Source organism: Oncorhynchus mykiss, chromosome 13 (assembly GCF_057628025.1).
Source record: "Oncorhynchus mykiss isolate SJ-2025 chromosome 13, ASM5762802v1, whole genome shotgun sequence".
In the NCBI taxonomy this organism is placed as follows: domain Eukaryota; kingdom Metazoa; phylum Chordata; class Actinopteri; order Salmoniformes; family Salmonidae; genus Oncorhynchus; species Oncorhynchus mykiss.
Window position 1 is genome coordinate 57,084,846 of NC_143034.1, and position 27,069 is coordinate 57,111,914.

The following is a 27,069-nucleotide window of genomic DNA, read 5'->3' on the forward strand; positions in this document are numbered from 1 at the left end:
CTCATGGGTATTCCCACGACGTGCCGTTCCAATCCTCTGACCGGCGCTCTGGTGCACAGCTCACCACACAGAATATTAACATTGTCTTATTATCAAGGAACTGCAGCACTAGACACCTCCCCTCCCTGTGGAAAGGGGGATTATGGATGCTCGAGCCAGCCAGGGGTAGGAACTAAAGAGGGAGAGAGACTGATGGTGGTGATACACTGCACAGTCCAGCTATTCCCAATTCATTCCACTCAATAGAGGCTGATGTGTATCTGCCACAGGCTGACCTCCTGTGGCTGCAGAGCCAGGGAGAGGAGAAAGACAATAGGTTTATCTCAGTGGAAACCAGCCTTGAACGTTGGGTTTTCTCTCTTGCTGTTTGGAGAAACGTGTATTGTATTCTGAATGGTTCTCTTTCAGCCGACACGTACATCGATGATGCACATCAAAGACACAAGGCAAATGACACTGGCTGTCTTGATAGAAATTTGGCAGTAACATTTTCTCAGCTAAAGTACTCTCTAAATAATCAGTTGAAAATGTTCAGCAAGTGTGAAATTCAAGTCTGTCTCTGCAGGCTGCTGCTGCCAGAGTACAAAAGATCATGAAATCCTGCATCTCCAGATCTAACCAATAAGATTTCAAATAAACATGACACATAAAGAGCTCTCAGCTCATCTCCAGCAGAGCAACTGAACAAGTCAGTGAGTCAGAAAGTCACCTCAATGAACCACATTTCAGAATATATAAAAGACAGGTTCACCTAAGGATTGCACTGACTATGACGCATCTGCAACCAAATATAAACCAGAATTTGAATGCTTTTTGACATGATGACGCACATACATGGATTGTGTGGTATCCAAAACATGGCCTCCATTCAGACAAAGTCGAGATTTGTGTATTTGAAATGATGTTCTGCACAGTGTCCTTCATACAGTATGTTCTAACCACACCACACACTGCCTTGGTGAAGCAGTCTGCAAGTAGCTCCCTACACAGACAACACTACTCCTAATGCAGGAGACCAGATGGGATGAGCCACTCTCTAGTCACAGTAAAAGTCAAAGTGGTTCAGTCTCATCCCTTTAGCAGTGAGGCTCCCCAACCATCTGACTGTCCTCACCCTCGGGGCAGCTGGCTGAGGTCTTCGTGTTCCCTAGCCTTCAGCCATGCTCTCTGTCCTCACCTCCACTCGTAGGCCAGCACGCCATGCCGCCCTGCTTCCACTCTCTGCCGCCAGCCGAATCAAAGCGACAGGATTAAAAGCTGCCTCCTGTCCTTTCTCTTCAAGCTCTTATTTATTTATATCCACAGAGGGAATGCAGCAAATGAAATGTCACTTTGAACTGACTTCAGAGGGCGGTTTTCAAAGTGATCTTGGTTATGCCACAGCCCCATGATTAGATCCTATATCAATCTGAGAATGAGAGCTGAGTCCATTAGACTGAGCTATTCTCTGTGACTCATCTCCTCATTTGAGGAAATTGATAAAATATTGTGATTTAATGCAGTTATAGTTTTGAAATCCCATTAAATGATCAGATGATGTCATCCATATGAAACGTCTATGTACATTGTCCATATTTGCATTGTGTAATCATAACGGGACTGGTATTTGCAAATGTGGCATTTTCCTTTGTCTATAAATAACTGAAAATACACAGTGCCAAGTTGTTCTCAGTGATCAGACAGCATATTTGCTGTTGGATAGTACCACAGGAGTAATCTGAGGATTGGAAAAGGAACAAATAGATTTCCACCAGTCTCATAGGCCCTACAGGGATTAAAGCTGACTGTTATTTGTATTTTATTTTTATTTATTTAACCCCACAGTAGATCCTCACCTTTTGATTCAGTGGGATATAGCCCCTGGTGGCCTCGGATGTGAGAGTGCTACCCACTTGCATTGTGCATCTTCATGCCAGCCTGTGTGTGACTGAACTGAAGAGGAAATGAGCAGCACGTCACCTCTCCATCACACTCTTCCCAATCCTCCTCTCTCTCTGATCTTCTTTTTTGCTCTGCCAAGTCCCACTGTGAAGCTGCAATAGTTGAAGTATACAAAACATTAAGAACACCTGCTCTTTTCATGACATAGGTGAATCCAGGTGAAAGCTATGATCCCTTATTGATGTAATTTGTTGAATCCTCTTCAATCAGTGTAGATGAGGGGGAGGAGACAGGTTAAAGAAGGATTTTTAAGCCTTGAGACATGGATTGTGTATGTGTGCCATTCAGAGGGTGAATGGGAAAGACCAAAGGTTTCAGTCCCTTTTAACTGGGTATGGTAGTAGGTGGCAGGCATGCCGGTTTGTGTCAAGAACTGCAACGCTGCTGGATTTTTCACCCTAAACAGTTTCCTGTCTGTATCAAGAACGGTCCACCACCCAAACGTCATCCTGCCAACTTGACACAACTGTGGGAAGCAATGGAGTCAACATGGGCCAGCATCCCTCCTTGTAGAGTCTATGCCCTAATTAACTGAGGCTGTTCTGAGGGCAAAAGTGGGAATATAAGGAAGATGTATTTAATGTTTGATATAGTGTACAACAACAAACCAGTCACCAGCCACCACCAGGACACAGCCAGTCATCAGCCATCACCAGGACACAGCCAGTCACCAGCCATCACCAGGACACAGCCAGTCATCAGCCACCACAAGGACACAGCCAGTCACCAGCCATCACCAGGACACAGCCAGTCATCAGCCACCACCAGGACACAGCCAGTCACCAGCCATCACCAGGACACGGCCAGTCACCAGCCATCACCAGGACACAGCCAGTCATCAGCCATCACCAGGACACAGCCAGTCATCAGCCATCACCAGGACACAGCCAGTCATCAGCCATCACCAGGACACAGCCAGTCACCAGCCATCACCAGGACACAGCCAGTCATCAGCCACCACCAGGACACAGCCAGTCACCAGCCATCACCAGGACACAGCCAGTCACCAGCCATCACCAGGACACAGCCAGTCACCAGCCACCACCAGGACACAGCCAGTCACCAGCCATCACCAGGACACAGCCAGTCACCAGCCACCACCAGGACACAGCCAGTCACCAGCCATCACCAGGACACGGCCAGTCACCAGCCATCACCAGGACACAGCCAGTCACCAGCCACCACCAGGACACAGCCAGTCACCAGCCATCACCTGGACACAGCCAGTCATCAGCCAACACCAGGACACAGCCAGTCACCAGCCATCACCTGGACACAGCCAGTCATCAGCCAACACCAGGACACAGCCAGTCACCAGCCACCACCAGGACACAGCCAGTCACCAGCCATCACCTGGACACAGCCAGTCATCAGCCAACACCAGGACACAGCCAGTCACCAGCCATCACCTGGACACAGCCAGTCATCAGCCAACACCAGGACACAGCCAGTCACCAGCCATCACCAGGACACAGCCAGTCACCAGCCATCACCTGGACACAGCCAGTCATCAGCCAACACCAGGACACAGCCAGTCACCAGCCATCACCAGGACACAGCCAGTCACCAGCCATCACCAGGACACAGCCAGTCACCAGCCACCACCAGGACACAGCCAGTCATCAGCCAACACCAGGACACAGCCAGTCACCAGCCAACACCAGGACACAGCCAGTCACCAGCCATCACCTGGACACAGCCAGTCATCAGCCAACACCAGGACACAGCCAGTCACCAGCCAACACCAGGACACAGCCAGTCACCAGCCATCACCAGGACACAGCCAGTCATCAGCCAACACCAGGACACAGCCAGTCACCAGCCATCACCAGGACACAGCCAGTCATCAGCCACCACCAGGACACAGCCAGTCATCAGCCAACACCAGGACACAGCCAGTCATCAGCCAACACCTGGACACGGCCAGAGCAACTTTACTAAGAAGAGACTGACTGAACTCAGAAACACAGCACAGCATCATAATGCATCACAGGACAAGATATACAGCAATTAGTCTCACTGTCAAAATAAGCACTTCTCTTTTGTCTGGAGTTTGTTGTGCACTGCACTGCAGGCTAGGATTGACATACAAAAACAATGCTCTTGAACAATATCACAGACACTCTCAGTATAGAAAATAGTAAAAGTAAAGAAAAAGCCAGGAATGAGTCCAAACGTTTGACTGGTACTGTATATGTGATGGTGATGTGATGTGATGCACATTTATACTGCATGAGGATCATATTTGCATTAATTACATACAATACATAATGGACCAAGGATAGTCTAGCAGGGGCATTAGTCTAGACAGTCTTTAGTCAGGCGCATTTTGGAATGAAAGACTAGTCATAATCCTGGATAGCAATGGCTTGTGGGAGGTTGCTTGTCCTTATTCTCCAGTCTCAAGGACACTCTGCGTAATGTTCTCCTTCTAAAGCTGTGTTACATCAACTTCAATGATGCCTCCCTGAAAATAGGAATTGGATATATCCCTTTGTTTTCTACTGCTGTTGGCCTCACAGTTGTTGATGAATTGATTTATGGTTTGTGACTTAGTCAGGGCTCCTGAACATGCTGTGCTCAAGAGAGTTTTGGCTGACTTTATTTTTGACTGATGTTCAAAAGCAATGACCTGCTGAGGTTCACTGTTCTCAGCGAGGCACTGCGTGTTATTGGCAAATGAATTGGCACTGCCCTGCTGCTCACTAATCAACATGGCTTTGTGTCAAAATGAAAATGACAGCTATGGTTGAGTGGTTATTACAGACAATACATGTCATTATAAATTAACAAAAACAACCAAAACTGAACTAAAAGTTAGACTAAGATGATGACCTGGAAACATTGAGGAGAAACCCAGACAGAGATGAGCGGATGCTCCATCATCTGAGTCTGGTGATAAGGTGCCCACCGCCAGCTGGGATGAGGAGGTGGAGGAATGAGAAGTTGCCTGCCAACCAGCTGGGAAGAGGAGATGGAGGAATGAGAAGTTACCCGCCAAGCTGCTCTTCAGTCCAGCCACGCAGCGATAGGCAGTGCTAGGGCATCACAGGGCAGCACAGTGTGCAGGAACACCCACTGAGCCCATGCTGGCCTGGAAGTAATGCTACACTGAGGATCCCAACAGAACAGAGACAGAGTGTAGGGGTGGAATACCAACTAGTTCCACAGTGGTGGCGAGTATTGAACTTTACTTAACAAAACAAACACGGTCTAGTACTTTGGTCTGTTCTGTTTCCACAGTTTCCTCTGCCAAATAGATTATTCCCAAATAACCTTTTAGAGGTTGAAGAGTTTCAGGCTGAAGTCAGGTGGATAAGAGAGCTCAACACAGGTTGGTGGCACCTTAATTTGGGACGACAAACTTGTGGTTATGGATGGAGCGGAATTAGTGGAATGGTATTAGTGGAATGGTAATACATCAAACACGTGGTTTCCAGGTGTATGATGCCATTCCATTTGCTCCGTTTCAGCCATTATTATGAGTCGTCCTCCCCTCAGCAACTTCCTGTGGAGCTCAATGTATGTATGGTATCACATCTGTTGGCACCTATTGGATGTTTCTCTCATTTCAGTCTAGTTGGCAGACTCAGCCCATCCTTAGATTGCTTATTCTTCAGTCCCACTGCCACAGTGTCTCAGATGCAGCCTGCCTTCAGTGTTTACAATGTCCTGCAGCCTGCGTACAAAAGAATACAGCCGTGCCATGAATAGAGAAGCGTGTTTCTTAAATCCCTTCATATGGAACCAGAGGCAGAGCTGCTGCTATGCTTGAGCCCTCCACCGCTACAGCTGACAGTACCTTAGCTCAGAATGGGCATTGATGCCAGGGAGTAATCTGACAGTGTGTCTCGTCTCATGTTCCTGAACATGCAGGGATCTGTGAACTTCTCCTGTCACCAAGAATGACAAAATCCCTAAGATCCTATTTATGTCAGCTGGATGCCATAACAGGAGCCAGTCATTCTGTGATGACATAAAACAGAGAATGCATGGTCTCTTAAAACAGCCCTGTGGATAAAGAACAGGGTATCACCGTTTAAGATCTTAATAATGTAACTAGCAGTTGGTATCAGAAGTGCAGTTGATGAAAATGCTGACATCTAGTGGTAAAGAGATGAATAAACGATATGAACAAGATTGAATGTTCATTATTATTTGACTATTCTTAATAACACTGGCTTCAAATAAAACATGTTTCACTAACGTTCATAACAAGTCAACAAATTATAGCACAAGTATACTATAGGCAGCCATGAAAAATGTATGAACTATATACTCGTGAATCTACTATCACTTACAGACTCCGACTCCTTTTTGGCTTTGTGCAGAAACCTTTTAATGGTCATGCTTGTCACTTCCCTTGGCAACGCGTCAACATGGTGCCTTTCCAGCAAACAAAAAGTAGGATAATGCATGAAGAAATTATGCGGAAAAACACGAGGCCTCCAAACGTAAAAATAAGTAAGTAGCTTGTGACTTTTGTTGTGAAAACACCTGTTATATTTCTCGGGCAACGGCACAACCGCCAGCCTAAAACAATTAATGGAGCTGCATTGAAAATATGGTGGAATATTCGAAGTTCATCACTTCAGAAAAAAATATGTTTTTATGCATTGTCAACAATGATAAACCAATGGATACATTTAATTTCACACGACAACCTTGTAACAATACACCTTGACAGTTAAATCACAGTAGGCCTACTTTACTTCCAAAAGGGGGCGTTGTAACACAATATGTTGCTATACACTGAGTATTCAGAACAGAACAGCTGATCTTTCCGTGACATAGACTGACCAGGTGAAAGCTATGATCCCTTACTGATGTCACTTGTTAAATTCACTTAAATCAGTGTAGATGAGGGGGAGGAGACAGGTTAAATAATCATTTTTAAGCCTTGACACAATTGAGACATGGATTGTGTATGTGTGCCATTCAGAGTGTGAATAGGCAAGACAAAAGATTTAAGTGTCTTTGAACGGGTATGGTAGTAGGTGCCAGGTGCATCAGTTTGTGTCAAGAACTGCAACGCTGCTGTTTTTTGTTGTTGCCCTTAACAGTTTCCTGTGTGTATCAAGAATGGTCCACTGCCCAAAGGACATCCAGCCAACTTGACACAACTGTGTCAAGCATTGGAGTCAAGAAGCATTGGAGTCAAGAAGCATTTGAGTCAAGATGGGCCAGCATCCCTGTGGAATGCTTTTGACACCTTGTAGAGTCCATGCCCTGACAAATTGAGGCTGTTCTTAGGGCAAAAGGGGTATTCGAGGGGCCGCTCAAATAATGGAAATGCTTGTCCTCAACGATGGTAGGCAGGCGAGATCAGGTGGGAACATTCTAGCCAATGAGAGGGCAAATACGCGTGTGAAGAATTTTCCTATGATTGTGTGCTTGAGTTTCTATAGATTTTTTCCATCTTAAATTTAAACCAGATACACTTGAGAGTATACTGGTATATCAGTCTGGGTAATAAAAGATGTGTTATGTAATTCACTACTGATGCTGTGTGTTGGTGCCCTGACATTTTGTCTTCATACCAGAATGACTGAGACAAGGCTTTTTCATGGTGGCCTAAGTGGCTTCATTTGTTGATTCTCTTGTGTTGATGTTTCTCTTTTATCAGTAATCAGATAAGGTCATGTTTTTCTTCCTTTAAACCAGATTAAATAAATGTAGGGCGGGGGGGGGGGCCTCAATATTCCTCAATCCAGAGAGAAACTCCAGGGTTTGTGAAAGGAGAAACATGTAAATAATTGGAAACTTTGAAGATCTCAGACTATCTTTTTATCATTACATAATATTTTTTTTATATATTAGATTATAAATTGTCATACATTGGGGTAAAAAGTTTCATAGGTTATGAGGCAATGTTTTTATGGAGGACTGGTAAAAATGTTAGGTCCTGGCCATTCAGTATGTAGTATAAGAGGCAATCTTTTAGTCTATGAACATCTGTATTGCTGTTGGCATCCACTGGTGCTTTATCTTGATCAGTTTCCAGACTGGACACTGCAATGCAGGGCTGACTCATGTAGTTCAAAGTTAATAGTCTTCTACCTGCTGTTGCTCACCACCACCACCCCCACCCCATACACCCCTCATACCCCCCCACAGTCTGTGGGACTGTGCCCTCTGCACTCCGGCCTGGTATGGATATCTGCTGGGAGGGTTAGGTCTGCAGTGAGCTGCACCCCAGACCCAGAGCTGACGTGTCCCCCTGAGGAGCTCTACACCGGGCTCCCCAATCTCCAGATGGAATTTCCTGTGTCTGGGGGGGGGGGGGGGGGGGGGCTGCCTCCTCCAACCCCAGCATAGCTCTCTCTCTCAGGGAAAGGACTGAAAGGAAACCTGGGAGAGCAGTAACCAGCACACTCTGGCGCTTGGTGTTTAGCTAGTCACCACTATGTTGTTTCCTGCCCTCATTGTTATAGATAGGGAGGAAGGATGAGACATTTCAAACCCTGGTTTGCCCTTTGTCAGTGTTCATTTCCCATTACGTCAGTCTTCATTTGCCATTTTATTTTGGTCAATGTCGAGTCTGTATCTAAATGAAAAGGTTTTTTGAATCACGACTCAAACATTGTACTATTAAAAGGAAATGGAAAAATAAACATATTTTGGAACCACCGTAACTCATTTATCTTTGTCTTCAGAGCCCAGAGTGAGACACTGAAGACCAACACTGAGGCCATCACAGATCCAAACACAGACCCCAGTACTGTCTCGTACCCTGGAACACCTATCAACCAGGACATAGTAAAGGAGAAGAAAAAGAAGAGGGCTATTATACTGACCAAAGATGAGAAGACCATGGTATGGTGCAACACATAATACTCAAATATACACTACCGGTCAAAAGTTTTAGAACACCTACTCATTCAAGGGTTTTTCTTTATTTCTACTATTTTCTACATAGTAGAATAACAGTGAAGACATCAAAACTATGAAATAACACTAATGGAATCATGTAGTAACCACAAAAGTGTTAAACAAATCAAAATATGTTTTATATTTGAGATTCTTCAAATATCCGCCCTTTGCCTTGACTAGGTATCCCCCTTTCCCTTTTACTTTATGAAGCTGGTTGAGAGAATGCCAAGAGTGTGCAAAACTGTCATCAAGGCAAAGGGTGGATACTTTGAAGAATATCAAATATCAAATATATTTTGATTTGTTTAACACTTTTTTGGTTACTACATGATTTCATTAGTGTTATTTCATAGTTTTGATGTCTTCACTGTTATTCTACAATGTAGAAAATAGTCAAAAAAATAAAGGAAAACCCTTGAATGAGTTGGTGTTCTAAAACGTTTGACCAGAAGTGTACATCAGGAGCCTTATACGTAGTGCGTAGTAGCAATGTGAGGACTCTCAAATGCACCTTGTGAGAACCTAGCCTGAAAGTGTTATGCAACATAGCACTGTGATAATGGTTTTGTTTCATCCCGTAAGGCCGCCTTAGAGAAAGACCAGACGGAGTATGAGCGGTTTCTGGATCACATGACTCTCTGGATCCAGGAGCACCAGGAACAGGCAGTAGAGCTGTTCAGCCTGTGTGATACAGACAGCACTGGTACCATCGGCCCGAGGACTTTGAGCAGGGTAATCCATCCCTCTTCTGGTCTGTTACACCCTCATTCTTTCATCTGGGGCTCATGGCTGCAATTAAGGTATGTCAAAGGATTACCTCATAATGAGTCCAAATACTCTTTTCAATGCTAGTAGTTCACTCTAGCATGTTTCAGTGAGTTCCATTTGGAAATGTTGTGATGATTCTTTCCACTGTAGACCCCTTGAAAAGTAAGGTCAAATGTAACTGGCTGTTCTCAGCTCCTTTAAATGTAACATAAAGAAAACCACTGTGGCAAGCGATTACAAAACGTTTTATGAGACTCCTGAGTCAGTCCTATCTGAATGCCACTGACTGTGTGGGGTTTTATTGAAGATATATAAGTGCTTATGGTCAGTGTTCTGATTCAGACTGCTTAGAATGCAAGCACTTGTTCATTTCCTGGAGAGCTTGTAAGTGGCCCTCTCACCCCCCACAGATAACAGCTCGTCCTGGGAAACAAAAACAGAACAATGTTCCTTTTGTCCTTCAGGCCCCAGACATTGAGTTTACTGTAAGTTTCTTCAGAAGAAAACATTAATCCTTCAGAAAGTTGGAGCCAAGGAGAACCAAGGAGCACAGTCAGCCTTAAGCCTTAAATCCATCATTCAGGCCTCTTTTATTTACATTTTATTTCACCTTTATTTAACTCTTGCCTAATGCCTCTGTGGATAGAGCCATTTAATGGCTGATTCACTGGAGAGATAGCATCATCATTGGTATAAGAATCACTATCTAGGGGATTAGCACTTTATAATTGACATATAAAAGCCACAATTTCTGTAGATTGTCTCTGGTATAAAAAGCAATAAGTTCAAATTGAAAATCCCTTACATCCTTAGGTATGACAGATTTGGGGATTCCATGTCTGCAATTTCAGCTGGATCTGCTGCCTCAGGTACTGAGGAGAGGCAACGATGGGGAGATTGATTACAGGGACATGAGCAACCAACTACAGAGAGTAATGTAAAGCAAAATCAGCATTTTATACTAGTCAAATCAAATCAAATTGTATTTGTCACATGCGCCGAATACAACAGGTGTAGTCATTACAGTGAAATGCGTACTTACAAGCCCTAACCAACAATGCAGTTAAATAAAAGTAACAAATAACTAAAGAGCAGCAGTAAAATAACAATAGCGAGGCTATATTCAGGGGTGCCGGTACAGAGTCAATGTGTGGGGGCACCGTTTAGTCGGTGTAATTGAGGTAATACTGTATGTACATGTAGGTAGAGTTATTAATGTGACTATACATAGATACGTAACAACAGAGAGTAGCAGCAGTGTAAAGGGGGGGGGGGGGGGCAATGCAAATAGTCTGGGTAGCCATTTGATTAGATGTTCAGGAGTCTTATGGCTTGGAGGTAGAAGCTGTTTAGAAGCCTCTTGGACCTAGACTTGGCAGTTCAGTACAGCTTGCCGTGCGGTAGCAGAGAGAACAGTGTATGACTAGGGTGGCTGGAGTCTTTGACAATTTTTTGGGCCTTCCTCTGACATCGCCTGGTATAGAGGTCCTGGATGGCAGGAAGTTTGGCCCCAGTGATGTACTGGGCTGTACACACTACCCTCTGTAGTGCCTTGCGGTTGGAGTCCAAGCAGTTGCCATACCAGGCAGTGATGCGACCCGTCAGGAAGTCCAGGATCCAGTTGCAGAGGGAGGTGTTCAGTCCCAGGGTCCTTAGCTTAGTGATGAGCTTCGAGGGCACTATGGTGTTGAACTCTGAGCTGTAGTCAATGAATAGCATTCTCACATAGGTGTTCCTTTTGTCCAGGTGGGAAAGGGCAGTGTGGAGTGCAATAGAGATTGCATCGTCTATGGATTTGTTAGGGCGGTATGCAAATTGGAGTGGGGTCTGAAGTTTCTGGTATAATGGTGTTGATGTGAGCCATGACCAGCCTTTCAAAGCACTTCATGGCTACAGACGTGAGTGCTACGGGTCGGTAGTCATTTAGGCAGGTTACCTTAGTGTTCTTTGGCACAGGGACTATGGTGGTCTGCTTAACACATGTTGGTATTACAGACTCAGACAGGGAGAGGTTGAAAATGTCAGTGAAGACACTTGCCAGTTGGTCAGCACATGCTCGGTGTAAACGTCCTGGTACTCAGTCTGGCCCTGCGGCCTTGTGAATGTTGACCTGCTTAAAGGTCTTACTCACATCGGCTGCGGAGAGTGTGATCACACAGTCATCCGGTATAGCTGATGCTCTCATGCGTGTTTCAGTGCTAGCAAACAAGTCCTGTAGCTTAGCATCTGCTTCATCTGACCACTTTTTTATTGACCGAGTCACTGGTGCATCCTGCTTTATTTTTTGCTTGTAAGCAGGATTCAGGAGGATAGAATTATGGTCAGATTTGCCAAATGGAGGGCGAGGGAGTGCTTTGTACACGTGTGTGGAGTACTGGTGGTCTAGAGTTTTTTTTCCCCCCTTTTTCCCCCCTGCACATTTAACATGCTGGTGGAAATTTGGTAAAACAGATTTAAGTTTACCTGCATTAAAGTCTCCGACCACTAGGAGCGCCGCCTCTGGATGAGCATTTTCCTGTTTGCTTATGGCAGTATACAGCTCATTGTGTGTGGTCTTAGTGCCAGTATCGGTCTGTGGTGGTATGTAGACAGCTATGAAAAATACAGATGAAAACTCTCTCTGTAGATAGTGTGGTCTACAGCCTATCATGAGATACTCTACCTCAGGCAAACAAATCCTCGAGACTTCCTTAGATATCGTGCACCAGCTGTTGTTTACAAATATACATAGACCACCACCCCGTTATCTTACCAGAGGCTGCTGTTCTATTCTGCCGATAAAGTGTAAAACCCACCAGCTGTATGTTATTCATATTGTCGTTCAGGCATGACTCGGTCAAACATAAGATATTACAGTTTTTAATGTCCCGTTGGTTTTTTAATTTTGCTCGTAGGTCATCGATTTTATTTTCCAATGATTGCATGTTTGCCAATAGAACGGATGGCAGTGGGGTTTTACTCGCTCACCTACAAATTCTCTGAAAGCAGCCCGACCTCCGCCCCCTTTTTCTCCGTCTTCTCTTCACGCAAATGACGGGGATTTGGGCCTGTTCCCAGGAAAGCAGTATATCCTTCACGTCGGACTCGTTGGACTCATTAAAGGAAAAAGCTACTACCAGTTCGTGGTGAGTAATCGCTGTTCTGATGTCCGGAAGTTATTTTCAGTCATAAGAGACGATAGCAGCAACATTATGTACAAAATAAGTTTAAAAAATAGGTTACAAACACACACACACAAAAAAAAAACAGTTGGTTAGGAGCACGTAAAACGTCAGCCATCCTCTCCGGCGCCATTCTACACACACTCCATTCTCAAACCTAGTTTGGATGTCTGAGCATGTTTCTATTGGTTTCTATTGATGTTTTATCATTCTGTTTGAAAGAGTGGAGGGTAAGGATGAGAGGGAAGAGAATGTTGTTCCCTGCTGTTTGGAGATCACTAGAGAGAAGCTACAGCCCAGTCCTAACTGTCAGCTGGGATTGTGGAGCCCACCACCTCCTGAGACAAACAGGTAAGACATTCCCATACACTACATACTTTACAAACAAGCACTCAGACATACAGTATCTATACACACAGAAATAATCATGCTACAGTACATCACCCAGACAGGTCCACTTAAAATGAACTCCCATTGAAAATACACGTCAGCCATTTCTGTTTACGCGGAGGTTCGAAGTCGCCTGTGTAAAATGAGGCAAAGCTAAAAGCCAACAATTTGTTGTTTCACAAATTGAAATTGAATGAATTGTTTCACAAATTCTTGTGGTTCAATTGGAACAAACAGGCAGCACTGATGAACAGTAAATATGTAGGATCTGCCCACAAATTGCTGCTATACCAAAACAGCCAGTCTGTGAGGTTAACCATGACAACCAACCCTCTCAGGACAAAGCTATTTCTGACCTTGTAACTCCGTGATCAGAGCTAACACTTTGGGACACATCTCATAAAGACCTTGCATTGCACAGTAAGGAGTATAAAATAGCATAGCTGATCATAAGAGACAGTATATTTATCATCCACCTATTCTACTTCCAAACATGTTTCAGGTTCATTCTTCTGAGTATCAGGCTTATACTATATGACTACGGAGGAGCCCATCCAAGGAGCTTTGAGGTGGTGCTTCCCAGGAGCACCAGGGTGTCCAGCCTGTTCAGGGTGATCGAGGAGCGGGTTGGGATCCAGACCACCAGCCTGCAGGTGTTCAGAACCAGAGTTCCCTCCCAGGAGTCCTTCCTACCGCCAGACAGCTCTCTGGGGGAGTGTGGCTTCACTGGAGGCCCTGAGGACTCACCCAGACAGGCAACACTGTTCTATGACTACAGGCTGGAGTTCACTGACTGCCCCATCCTCAACTGTGACCACTACTTTGGTTCTAAGCGACCTCAGATTGGGGAGGACTACTTTGGTTCTAAGCGACCTCAGATTGGGGAGGACTACTTTGCATCAAGGCTGTCTAGGTGACCTGTATAACTTATAGTATCAGCTGTGTGATTTACTATATCAGCACTTTTTTGATGTACAGATTTATCTTTGTGTGACTAGCACAAGAAGCAATTACAGCTGATAATTGGCTGTGTTTAGCTAATTATTAAATATGATAGTTAAAAGTACATTCATGTCAGCGTTATACCAGGGGAGAAAATGGATGACTTGGGCAGAACACTCCTCACAATCAGCAGCTTCTGACATAGTTTTGTGTTTACCTGCAAGCATGAAGTATGCAAAGTGTGAGATTGCCTTTTTAATGCCAAAACAACCATTTTCCTCAGGGCACAGTGGAGAACCCTGGGGTGTGTCAAATTGAGTGGTGTAGTGGAAAGTGCTGCTCTAGTGGAAACCAAAGGGCACTATAAATGGCGGCTCTTGTGGTGGCCCCTGTGTGAGACACACCCTTGGTTCCCTGCTACCTCCCCCCGTTTAAAAGCACTTGGTCAACAGCTGGATTCCTTATTCCACCCAAAGTGTGCCGTTGCTTTATTTGGCCTTGTTACGTCCCACGTCGTAGAGTTCAACCATCTGGGGATGCGGGTTGTACCGTCTGTGAGGCAACAACCTCTATGGGTAGAAGGCAATGTAGGGATTGGGGAATAACTCAGGAATTTTGGAGCTCTCATTTTGTTTTAAAATCTACATAACATTTATTTAATATGTTCAAAAATACTGGACAATATAAGTATAAAAAATGGAATACTCTTTTATTTGTCATCAATCAAATTGAAGACTTAACACTGTTAAGAGAGATAGTTGACTTAAAACTGTCATAGAGTAATTTGTTTATAAACATTTCATAAAAAGTCATAAGTTATAGTGTCACTGTCACCATGTGGGAAAAGTCAGAGGTGTTTAGGAGTGAGCTTGTGATACCTCCAGAAATCTATATTAGATTATCACTGAGATCCACTGAAATGCCTTATAGATAACCATAGAGTCCATTACACCCTTTCGTTATACAGTAGTGCTTCAGAAAGTATTTCACTGATAGCACTTCAGTAAATATCCAAAGTATACAGCCACTATGACATAAGGATGAGTCATTGTTTTTACTCAAAAAATACATTATAATTTACAGTTCTATAAAAATGTTATATTTGCATAAGTTCTTATGGGTTTTGGCATTTGTAAAGCTGAGCAATCTTCAGACAGAATGCTGTGCACTAGCTATTTGTGGTCAGTAGATAGTGTCCTTGAAGACACTGAAAAAGCTCAACCCTGCTCAACTGCCTTAACCGCTGTTCTTTTCTGCTCTCCAAAACCCAGTGTTTTCTGGGTACGAAGGACAGCTCACCATGTACATTTATTCACATGCTGGCAAGAAAAGGGGGCAACAGAAAACACTTCTGCAAAGCTGTCTGGACCATGTTGTTGTACATGTAGTGTTTGCGTTTGAATTTGCATTCATTCAAAATGGGTGCTTCAGAGAAGACTTGAGCAATAGTGGATTCAGTCTAGTGGTTTCATCCTCATTTCAGTGTCCTCCTGTTCATTCTATGTACAGTAAAGCTTCATTTAAAATACTCAGTGAGAAGTGATTATTCACCAAAACAAAATAAACAGTCAAGTGTCTTTTATCCTTTGGTTGAGGAACACGTCTCGTAAAGTACTGACAGACAACTAAGGTCCTTAGTTGGATAAAGAGAGAAGATTAAGCTCCCTTCTGAGGGTCAAAGGTCACGTGGGGAAGCCTCCAATGAAACCTTCCTTCCACTCAGCACGTGATCACTGAGCTCTTCCCCGTTGATTTGGACTCATTTTTGGCCACCAGCAATCTGAGGGCATCTCCAGATGAACGAATGAGCTCTCTACCACTGTGACAGAGAGAACGAGAGAGAACGTCAGAGGGTGTGTTAAACAGAGGGAGGGAACGACACTACTCTGTTGTGTTTTATAACTCGTATTACCTAAATAATATCCAGTACTCTATTACAACTTCTTAATCAACACAGGGTGGTAAAGACCAGTCTCCATCTTACACTACTTACATGTGGTATTCCATGCCCACCAGACTGATGCCGTTCACAGCCAGGATACGATCTCCCAACCTCAGCTTCTGGCACTGGGCGGCTGGGGACTCTGGTACCACTGACTTGATATAGATCCCAGTCATTTTCAGAGGTGTTTTCTACACAGGACACAAGAGGATGCAGGAAGCGTTGAGGTTGGGTCTGAGGACATGCCGTACCTGCACTATAGTATCATTACAGGAACATCTCCGCTGTTTCATCTCTATCCTACAGGGGGCACCACATGTTATAGAATCCTCCACAGCACTACACCTGCATGCATATATATGAGTAGAGGCTTTCACAGGAAGCGTTGAGGTTGGGCCTGAAGACATGCCGTACCTACACTATAGTATCATTACAGGAACATCTCCGCTGTTTCAACTCTATCCTACAGGGGGCACCACATGTTATAGAATCCTCCACAGCACTACACCTGCATGCATATACATGAGTAGAGGCTTTCACAGACCAGACACGTTTCTGTTATGAATTAAATGATGAAAACAGCAATTTAGTAGAATTTGAAGCCAAAGGCAGACATTGGAATGAGGGTAATAATAACCATTGCAGCTGCCAATTGTGCAATAGAGGACTCTACCGGTTCTTATAAATTAGCTTAGTGTTCTCAATGTGGTTCATGGCTGACTTCAAAAGGAGGTCAACACATTTACCACATGTTGTACACCTGTTAGTAAACACAAGCTTAAGCCCACACCCACATACCATAACCAACCACACATACACACACACGCACACAAAGTCCCACATAGCAAGAAGAGTTGTTGAGCCTATCTGTAGTTGAGATCTGCGTCACAGTTCAACTCATCATTCATTTAAAGCTAGATTTCCCTGCCTTTGATGCATGATGATGTAGCACAGTTAATCATGGGAAATATGTAACCTTTAACTAATTAATTTGTGACTATGGAGGTTTGAACAGCCACGCAAGGCCTTATATTAGGATGTCATAAATCACATGACCAAATAAGAGCCACACGCCCCTCGCATCAACCAGGCACAGACAGAATGTTAGAGCTTTTTCAAGTTCCATTGATTTCCCCATGCAGAGAGGTGAAAAATAAGAAAGGGAGGTAGAGAAACAAAAAGGAAGATGAGACTTGGGTGAAGGAGATGAACAAAGGAGGAGGTGGAGGAATAAAGACGAGGATTTCACCCACCATTCCATCCACCAGTGCCAGGCCTAGACCATGAGGTCCTCTGTGTAGCTCCACAGTAAACACTTCATCCCCCTCTTTCTCCTCCTCTTCCTCCACATTCCCATTCCTTCTCTCAGAACATTCCCTTGGGCAGCTTCCTGCTGAGGAGACACACACAAGAACACCCCACATTAGACACAGTATCCAATCCCACCTTAACTCTGTTTAAAGTCCTACTTTTCCTGTTATTGTGGTCCTTTTAATTAAATTATAAAGAAATCATATCACTGTGGCAATTTGAGACAGGGTTTACTGCAGGAGAAAACATGAAAGTAGTGTCTGGTTCCCCTTTGGTTTTCCCTCTACAGTACCTGCTGGGGGGGGGGGGATGTCTGTCTGTCTGTCTGTCTGTCTGGTCATATGAAAGAGAAGTTCACAATACTGGGCTTGTTTTTAAGTCCAGAGGCATTAGTGTTATAAGGATTATTATTTCTACCAATAGGAATATATATGGATCAAAGACTGGAGGTTCATCTGAGCTGCTCCAGAAGGACACGCAGTTGGTTTGACCTCCTCCACATACATATAACTACCACTGATATTGAACACAGATGTTGCATTTGGACTCCATATAAAAATCATGTCAAGTCTGAGTGCTATAAAACTGTAGGGAGTCCACTAAATGCATAGACGTTGTAATGAGAACCATACAAAACCCCACTGAGAACAAGCTCTAAAGCTTTAGTGCCTTGGGAAAGCTCTTCCTCAGGTTGGTTCGGTGCTCTGTGGTGTCCTGTCACAACAACCTGCCACCCGCAACAGTATCACCAGCATGCCCTACACTTTCACCTCGCTCCTGGTCTCCCACTGCTCTTCCCTGCTCTCCTTCAGCTCTCCCCTGCTCGCCCCTGCTCTCCTTCACCTCTCCCCTGGTCTCCCACTGCTCTTCCCTGCTCTCCTTCAGCTCTCCCCTGGTCTCCCACTGCTCTTCCCTGCTCTCCTTCAGCAATCCCCTGGTCTCCCACTGCTCTTCCCTGCTCTCCTTCAGCTCTCCCCTGGTCTCCCACTGCTCTTCCCTGCTCTCCTTCAGCTCTCCCCTGGTCTCCCACTGCTCTTCCTTGCTCTCCTTCAGCTCTCCCCTGGTCTCCCACTGCTCTTCCCTGCTCTCCTTCAGCTCTCCCCTGGTCTCCCACTGCTCTTCCCTGCTCTCCTTCGGCTCTCCCCTGGTCTCCCACTGTTCTTCCCTGCTCTCCTTCAGCTCTCCCCTGGTCTCCCCCTGCTCTCCCCCTGCTCTCCCCTGGTCTCCCCCTGCTCTCCCCCTGCTCTCCCCTGGTCTCCCCCTGCTCTCCCCTGGTCTCCCCCTGCTCTCCCCTGGTCTCCCCCGCTCTCCCCCAGCCCGAGCCCATCTGCCCCCCATGCAGGACCTGCTCTGGACAATGCCTGTCCCGATTAAGATTCCACGCACCAACCCAACTGTAAATTCCCATGACGGGTCAGCCACTGATCTTTTCTCTCCTGACATCACCACCTCTCTGTAATTCTTGGTACAGATTAAAAGATTAGCAATGCTACCAAAATAGCAGTAAGTTACCGTTAGCGCCCAAAACCACAGAGGTTGAGCAGAGAGCAGGAGCACTCTATGGGACTGGGACTCCACAGTAATACATGGTGGGAAGCTATGGCCAATGTCATAACCAGGGATATGACATGATTAGAGAATATTTCTGTGAAAGTGGGTAATGTTCAATAGTACATCCTTTTCATACAATATCTTAGGTTTATGACAAACTATTAAACCATAGAGCCCGTATAAAGACAAGGGCCATTGATCGTAATGAGTTCTGATTATGATCATCAAAATGGAAGCTTTAGTAAAGCCCTATTTACACACAACCACACAGGGGGCCAGGAAGCTTTCAGCAGGCGGTAAGCACTTACACACAACCACACAGGGGGTCAGGAAGCTTTCAGCAGGCGGTAAGCACTTACACACAACCACACAGGGGGTCAGGAAGCTTTAAGCAGGCGGTAAGCACTTACACACAACCACACAGGGGGCCAGGAAGCTTTAAGCAGGCGGTAAGCACTTACACACAACCACACAGGGGGCCAGGAAACTTTAAGCAGGCGGTAAGCACTTACACACAATCAAATGTTACACAGAGCGTTTGTCTCTGATTTAGAGTTGAGGGAATTATCTGGTGTTAATCAACAGGAAAGGCCATGGACTGCTATTAGATTGTACTGGACGAACTGGCTTTTATTATCTAACCTGTTGTTTGGATATGACCTGGGACTGTGGTATCTGAAATCAGAAACATTCAGGATTCTCACAATGTTTTAGATAAAGTGGCATCAAACGTATAGACTCACTCTCTTTTGCTAGGTGTTTGACTCAACGATTGTATCCCTTGAGAAAAGGTCACTGTACTGTATAGGACAGGCGCACTAGACTACTATTTGAGAATGTCCGGGGGTCACACACATTTCCTAGGTGTCACGCCCTGGTCTTAGTATTTTGTGTTTTCTTTATTATTTTGGTCAGGCCAGGGTGTGACATGGGTTTTTGTATGTGGTGTGTTTTGTCCTGGGGTTTTGTTAGGTATTGGGTTTGTGGCTTAGTAGGGTTATCTAGCATAGTCTATGGCTGTCTGGAGTGGTTCTCAATCAGAGGCAGGTGTTTATCGTTGTCTCTGATTGGAAACCATATTGAGGCAGCCATATTCTTTGAGTGTTTCGTGGGTGATTGTTCCTGTCTTAGTGTTTGTTGTCACCAGATAGGCTGTTTAGGTTTTCTCACGTTTCTTGTTTTTTTGTTAGTTTATTCATGTATAGTGTCTTCATTAAAGAACCATGAATAACCACCACGCTGCGTTTTGGTCCGCCTCTACTTCACCTAAAGAAAACCGTTACACTAGGTGGCAAAGGTCCGGATAGGTATTTTCATTAATCGGCATAGTAACAAACCCCCACCTCCCAACCCATGCGATCTCAAACTGTTTAAGTTGTACACAGCCATATTGCTGGCGGAGAGAAAATGTTGTCAGTTTAAACCTCGTTTCCTGCAATTCTACGCATTTTGACGTTTTAAAGCTAATTTCTTGATATTCTACACATTTTGACATTTCTGTGTGTTCATACGATACCTGAGTAACTGAACAAAATCAATGCGGGCCGGTGGTGTTGAGGCCCCTGGGCATGTAATCTGGCCATGATAACTACAGGATTTAGATAGATGGTTAGTCTAATTTACCCATCTAGCTAACATGGGCTAGTAGTAATTCACTGAACATTTCTGACAGGTTATAAATAGCTCTCTAAGGTCTGTCAGTGAATGGCATAAGAGGAAAACTGTCCGTACACTACCAAATTTCGAAATTGCACTTCTGCATTCTACAATTAGAACTCTCAACAGCAGTAAGTTGAAAGCCCAGCTGAGTTCCTAAATACAATTACACATACAATTAAAATGTCATTTCTGTCGGGACCCACGGTCCGTATTGACCCCGTTCTGAGCCTTGATTGGGACCGCGGTCAGCCTGTTGAGTATGGCTGGTATAAGACTTATATAAAAGTGTTAGAATCTTACACGTTGTTTGAGACATCGCCAGAGAAAGCTGACCTGCTTTAGGGAGGGGGACGTCATTGTTATCCCTGGAAGTTAACCCTGGAAGTGTCCCTCCCAGTTACGGAATAAGATGTTTAGTCCTTCCCTCCCCTTTCTCAGCTCAACTCCTCCACCACAGAATAAATCATAACCAGAGAGCAGTCTGCTCACTTTCCCCTCCCATCCACTCCTACAGATGACCTCATGAGCAGAGCTTCAAAAAACAATAGGCCTGAGGAGAAAATGGCCTTTCCTCTACACATGGAATCCACCCTACAGGGAGAACACGACCTTTACACAGCCAGAACAGCTCTTTATTCCTCCAATGACCTGTAGTTTCTGTCCAAAGTCAATAGAGTCGAAGAGATGAAGGGAGGATGAGAGCTCTCCTCCTCCTGTCATATCAAGCACCTTGTGTCAACCTGGAGCCACTGGGGACAAATATGCACCAGGGACTCCCGGGTCAAGCAGACAAATTCTTCCTTTAATGGAGCCTGTCAATCATTGGTGGGTTGATATTATGAGGGAGGCACTAGCGACCTAACTCCAGAGGTTAGGTACATGAGCCACAGTGTGAGCCGAGGTGGCTGTATTTGCTGTGACAGGAGTTTTACATCACTTTAATCAAAACCCACAGAGGGAGGGAAAGGCCATGAAGGGATCCTTTGTTATTCTTTGTCTTCGTAATTCATCCAAGGGGATTGAGACAGGATCAGTTTCTTTTAGGATTACAATGTACAGTATGTGCCCCCCACTGTTACAGCATCATCAATCCTCTGTTATGATTGGTCAATAACACACTTCAGCTGACACATGGCTTTTTATGCTTATTTTCTGTCAATCAGAGCTGTTTGTATTGTAACTGCTCTGTATGTAGCCTGACTGTATGACATAGCCGTCTCTGTTACCTTTCCTGTGCTGCCGTGCTGCTCCCTCCTGCAGGTCTGCCTCCAGCTCAGACTGAGACAGCTCCATGCCCTGGGGGGTGTTGGGGGGCGTCAACAGGCAGGAGGGGTCCAGAGCCAGGCTCTTGTGGCATCCCAGGTCAGCCTGGCTACTCCTAGGTAGGGTGTTCTGCAGCTCCAGACTCTTCAGCTTGTGGGTCAGCTCTGCCTCTGCCAGGCAGCAGCTTAGGTCACCATGAGACCCCCGGGCCTGAGGGGGCGCCGCAGGGCTCAAAGAGTCCACCTCTGCCCTGAGCGAGGGGCAGGGAACTGGGTCAGGGACCACCACTGTGACAGAGGGCGAGGAGCGCGAGGTCGCAGACTTGGCGTCTGTAGCTGTCCCGCTGAGTGCCTGAAGGGAGGGACAAGTCAATAAAGCAGAGATGGAAAAACATCAAAGTTAAAATGTCTCATTTACTGAGCACCACCAGTTCAGGGCGGCCACTGCCTCTCATTAGATTGTATATTTGTAAATTCTGGGTATACAGAGTCAGAAGGTCAGATAGGTGGTTACCTGCTGTGTTGTTTGACTGGTGGGGAGACTATGGATGAAGTCCTGCAGATGGCCTAGCTGCTCAAACAGAGCGGGCTCCGTGATTGGTTTACCCAACTCCAGGTGGAAGGTGTTGCTAGGCAGGATAAGGGGAGGGTGGTTGTCGAAACTCTCCAGGATGTCAGCTAGAGAAGGAGGAAAATACAGGACATCATTAAAGACAGAAGACGTGACTCAGAAAATATTACAACAGAAGCTCTGGAAGAGCTTTCTCACGGTGTACACTACATTATTTATACTTGTTATTTCCTTTTACTTCATTAACTTAATTACATCTGATTTGTAGGTTAATCCTTTAGATTCTCCAGTTAAAGAAAGACAGTCATGGCCTCTAGGACAAGATAAAGTTCCCCCCAGGGGGTGCCAGCAGGAGTTGGGCCATTCACACAGAAGAGGTGAGGTGACAGGGGACAGAGAGGGGAGACAGGTGCCAAGTCCTATATTGAGAGGGGTGGATTTGAGAGTTAACTCTGTGGTGAGACTGATTGGGCTGGACAGGGTTCTCCTCTCTAACCTCCCCCCTGTACCCATGCTCCAATTTAGAGTTAGACTGGGACAGGCAGACAGGATTACTCTGGGGAACACACTCAGCCACTCCCAGACACAGGGAATAGGCCTCTAGTTACTAATACCCTGACTACACCACTCGCGTCGTTTTGCAAAATAGAAATCTCTGTTATTCAATTATTGCACCCACACTGCTCGCGCGCATAAACAAGCGTCTGCGTTGCCAAGGGCTAAAATATAACTCCTTTCTATTTCTGACGATGAAAAAGCCTGGAAAGAGGTTAGATGACTAGAAACGATTCGGTTGACCATTTTACGTGTGGATTAATTGTCGGAGTAGAGGACCTTGTGCATTTCAGGTAAAATAACAACTCAATGTTATATCCCAGGACAAATTAGCTAGCAACAGCAAGCTAGCTAAATAGGAGAAATTAGCTAGCAAGTGCAAGCTAACAAGCTAAATTGCTATAAATGTTTAATGCTTTTCGACCTGTCCCCAAATTAATGTGTGTGTCTGTGTTGATATTTTAACCTGCGTGTTGTGATCTCGTTTGGTGTAGGGGGACAAAATATATTTATGCACGATGGCGCACGCGTGCAGCCGGTTTGGGTTCCGTGTAACCCTGTCAGGGTGACAGTCTGATCTGATTGAGTCTTGGCAGAGTGAGAGTGTGTACACAAGCGTACAGACTACATAGGCTATGTGAATTTGTTTGTCCAAGAAACACGTGTGTTTGTTTCATAATATGGTTTATACACGTGAACTTGTCTGTGTGGCTAACCGCCGTGACTCTGCTGTATCTGTGTTCCACTCACTGGTCCTGAGGGCAGCCTCCGCCTCGTCTGGCGAGGGGTTCCAGTCTGCAGGACAGGACCTGCCTGGGTTATACTCCCTCAGCATGTGGTGCAGTTGGGCTGGGTTCAGAGGCATGAACTCTGTCCTCAGAGAGCTCCATGATGCCTGAAACACACACACACACATATGTACACTCACACGTTACAAGAATATCAAAGTACAGGCACAAGGACCATGATACAAGGAATATGATTGCATAAATGCAAGAGCTGGCAGAGCTGTTTGATGTCATTGTTGTTAGTGAAACTAAAAATGACAGGGTAGCATTTCCTCAGTGGGGTTATTTCAACACAAAGCTATTCGTGTAAAAAATATTCCAAACCACAAATCTGTCCAAATTCATTAGGAAAATAAATCTAGGACTGTAAGTAATACTTTTCATGCCAACCTGTCACTGTCTGTAGTAATAATAAAATCAACACACACACACACACACACACACACACACACACAGAATGGAGAAATGTTGAAATGCTTGATTGTGGAAGTCAATGTTCCTGAATGTCACATGTTCCATCTATTTGACTAAACATTGATGAGTCATAAACGTCAAGCGTCAGATGTCATCAGAAGATGTGCTAATTACAGCATCTAGATTTCTGTATGTGTTATATGACTATGAACAATCAGGTGTTTGTTATCCTCTCAGTTGATCTCTCTCTGGTTAGTGGGAATAAACACACAAGAGACTTAATCTTCAACTATTTCCTCATTCACTCAGACACACCTTGGAGAGCTGAGGTGTTTTAATGACTCAGTAACTAACCAGAAAGACATAGGTGAATCATTTCAAGATGACATCATTGGCATAGAGGTGTTATTGGTATGCTGACAGGCATTGTGTAGAATATATCAGACCATATTTACACCAGCCTTGTATCCCTTCATTCCTCCAATGAGCACACCCTCTTTGTCGCTTGACAGCACAGAGGCTGGCCAGAAGGAGGAGTTATGGGAATGTTTATAAGCAATAGTGACTTATTTTTTACATTATTTTAAGTCTATATTTTCTATATCTACTATTTGACTTGGTGTATCCCAGTCATAAGTGGCATAACATTATGGCATCAATGACACAATCTTCCTAACTTTGTATCATCGGTAATTACTGGAGACTGAGAGAGCTCAGCCATGACAAAACCATGCCACATCACTGGTAATTTACTATGTCCCTCACTCTCTTGAGCCCAGAACTCCAGATGGAAAACGGAGAATATCACAAGGGTGTGTGCTCCATTTTACCAACCACAACATCTGACCTCGTGCCATGGGAGTGATCCATAAACAAAACCACCAGCCTCCTAGCAACAGTCCCCACGAATAGAGGAGAGAGGCAGCCTTTGACTGAGGGGAGACTGGTTCTAGTACTGCGGAGCTGTTTTGGGGCTGTTACCATGGCTGCCTTCTGGTTAGATATTGAGAACATGTGTTGTCTCATACTGTATTAGCCCCTTATGGCTGTGGATGGAAGAGTGAAATGCTACACTGTCAGTCTTGTTGCACTGAGTCTCAGCAGGCTCCTTTCTCCATTCCTGGTGAATGAGTTCCATCAAAATAAAATCAGATCAAGAAACTATAAACTCTTGATCTAAATTAAATATGAGGGCAGCTGCAGGAGAAAATACACATTTCTGACTGAATTTGATGCTTTAGGGCTGTGCAAACTGTGGTTTTAAGATAAAACCCACAACTATCCACAACAACAGTGCTGTAATTGGGATGAGTAGGAGGTGATTCTCTCATGTACTAACCCGGGAGAACATTACAAGACCATGACGTGTCCACAGCCTTCCTGCAGCCCCTGGACATTCATAGGATGAGACATACAGTAGTGTGGGCCTGTCACAGCAGAGGTCACTCTTTTCTTTGAAGGTGACAGGGCTAAAGCTAGCCTTTTGTCACACACAGACTGGCAACAGGTTTTCCCTATCTCCCTTATATTTCCAGGTGTCATAAACATGACCAGAAACAGGATATGTGTGTGTGTGTGTGTGTTTAACAGAGACACACTTATTTTTTACATGTTTTTATTTAAACTTTATTTAACTAGTTAAGTCAGTTAAGAACAAATTCTTATTTACATTGACGGCCTACACCGGCCACACCCGGACGACGCTGGGCCAATTGTGCGGGACTCCCAATCACGGCCGCATGTGATACAGCCTGGAATCGAACCAGGGACTGTAGTGATGCCTCTTGCACTGAGATGCAGTGCTTTGGACCACTGTGCCACACAGGAGCCCCTTAGCTGGGTTGTTCTATATGGTGGTCTCTGTCTTTATGTCTCTAACTAGCCCAAAGTGTTAACTAACCCAACCACCACCAGATATGTTACGGCTCAACTTCCCCCCAGTAAACATGATCCTCCTTTCAGTGGATTACAGAGAGAATGGCATGCTTAAGGAAGGATTAACTACTCAGTGGCACACAGTTTAAAGCCACAGGCATTAACAACATGGGATTTAAACATACATACAGTGAACCTGGCCATGACCCCACTGTCCGAGGATGTCTAAGGGGGAGTTGGGATATGCAAAAAACACATTTCCAATTCACACGTCTATAATATACACACTTGTACATGTATGAAACAGAATAAATTAATTAATTATAATTATGAATTATTATTATGTCTATTTGTTTAAGTTATTGGTGCAAGGACTGCCTATCTCGGCAAAATGTGTATTTTCTTCATCAATAGATGAGAAGTCATTGCATAATAGGAGATGTAGAGTACAATTTGGTGGGAAAAATGCCATTGTTTCCAAGCATTCTTTTCCCTCTCCCACAGCTCTGTCAGGCTTTTTTAATAATGTCATGTGGTGGCGCATGTGAGTTCCACTCAGGTGACATCTGTCAGTGAAAATAAGCTTTCAGCTCTAACATTTTCAATCGGTTCCATACCTTGTAAAACACCTGTGGTCTACAATGGATACATTCAGAATTGCTATAGTGGACAAAAATGTTGTCATTAACACCCCATTGCTTCATTGCTTTACCATTACATCTAGGTGTTGTCATCACACCGATAGTGTTAAGACCAGTCTAACTGTTCTCATAACATCAGAAGTGTGTATCGTACCTGAGGCCTGCAGTATTTTTCCAGATCTGATAACTGGCCAGGGCAGGGGAATGTTTAGTAAGGTGCTATAGAGGTATAAAACCAACAGTCTGTGTACACACACCTTCTCCCACAACTAGTGTGGCAGTGAACAAACAACACCTCTCACCCCACAATGGCCCATTCAAACTATACTCGCAATGTTATTATCTTATAACTACTTCAACAGTATCACCTCCATCAAAGACAACATGCATTTCTAAGAGTAAAACCTAGTTAGCAATGAAATGTA

General features: G+C 44.7%; 2 protein-coding genes across 3 annotated transcripts in view; one reads left to right on the forward strand and one right to left on the reverse strand.

Annotated features, from left to right (window-relative positions):
- Positions 1 to 12,957: 12,957 nt before the first annotated feature.
- LOC149978936 (uncharacterized) lies at positions 12,958 to 15,601 on the forward strand (the record flags this gene model as incomplete). The annotated part of the gene is made up of 2 exons (XM_090194361.1): positions 12,958 to 13,094; positions 13,636 to 15,601. Coding segments are annotated over 2 exons (552 nt in total), but the record flags the coding sequence as incomplete, so codon positions are not given.
- Positions 14,764 to 27,069, reverse strand: part of LOC110486619 (ras-associating and dilute domain-containing protein) — a 28,334-nt gene continuing 16,028 nt past the window's right edge. Inside the window, exons 10-15 of one of the 2 annotated variants that reach the window (XM_021558363.3) lie at positions 23,677 to 23,821; positions 22,315 to 22,478; positions 21,765 to 22,152; positions 17,271 to 17,407; positions 16,069 to 16,208; positions 14,764 to 15,894 (exon numbers count right to left, since the gene is read on the reverse strand). In XM_021558363.3, coding sequence (XP_021414038.3) covers positions 15,795 to 15,894; positions 16,069 to 16,208; positions 17,271 to 17,407; positions 21,765 to 22,152; positions 22,315 to 22,478; positions 23,677 to 23,821 — 1,074 coding nt within the window. In that variant the 3' untranslated portion in view covers positions 14,764 to 15,794. Of the gene's footprint in view, positions 15,895 to 16,068; positions 16,209 to 17,270; positions 17,411 to 21,764; positions 22,153 to 22,314; positions 22,479 to 23,676; positions 23,822 to 27,069 lie in introns of both variants that reach the window. The other variant, XM_021558362.3, reaches the window with a different exon arrangement.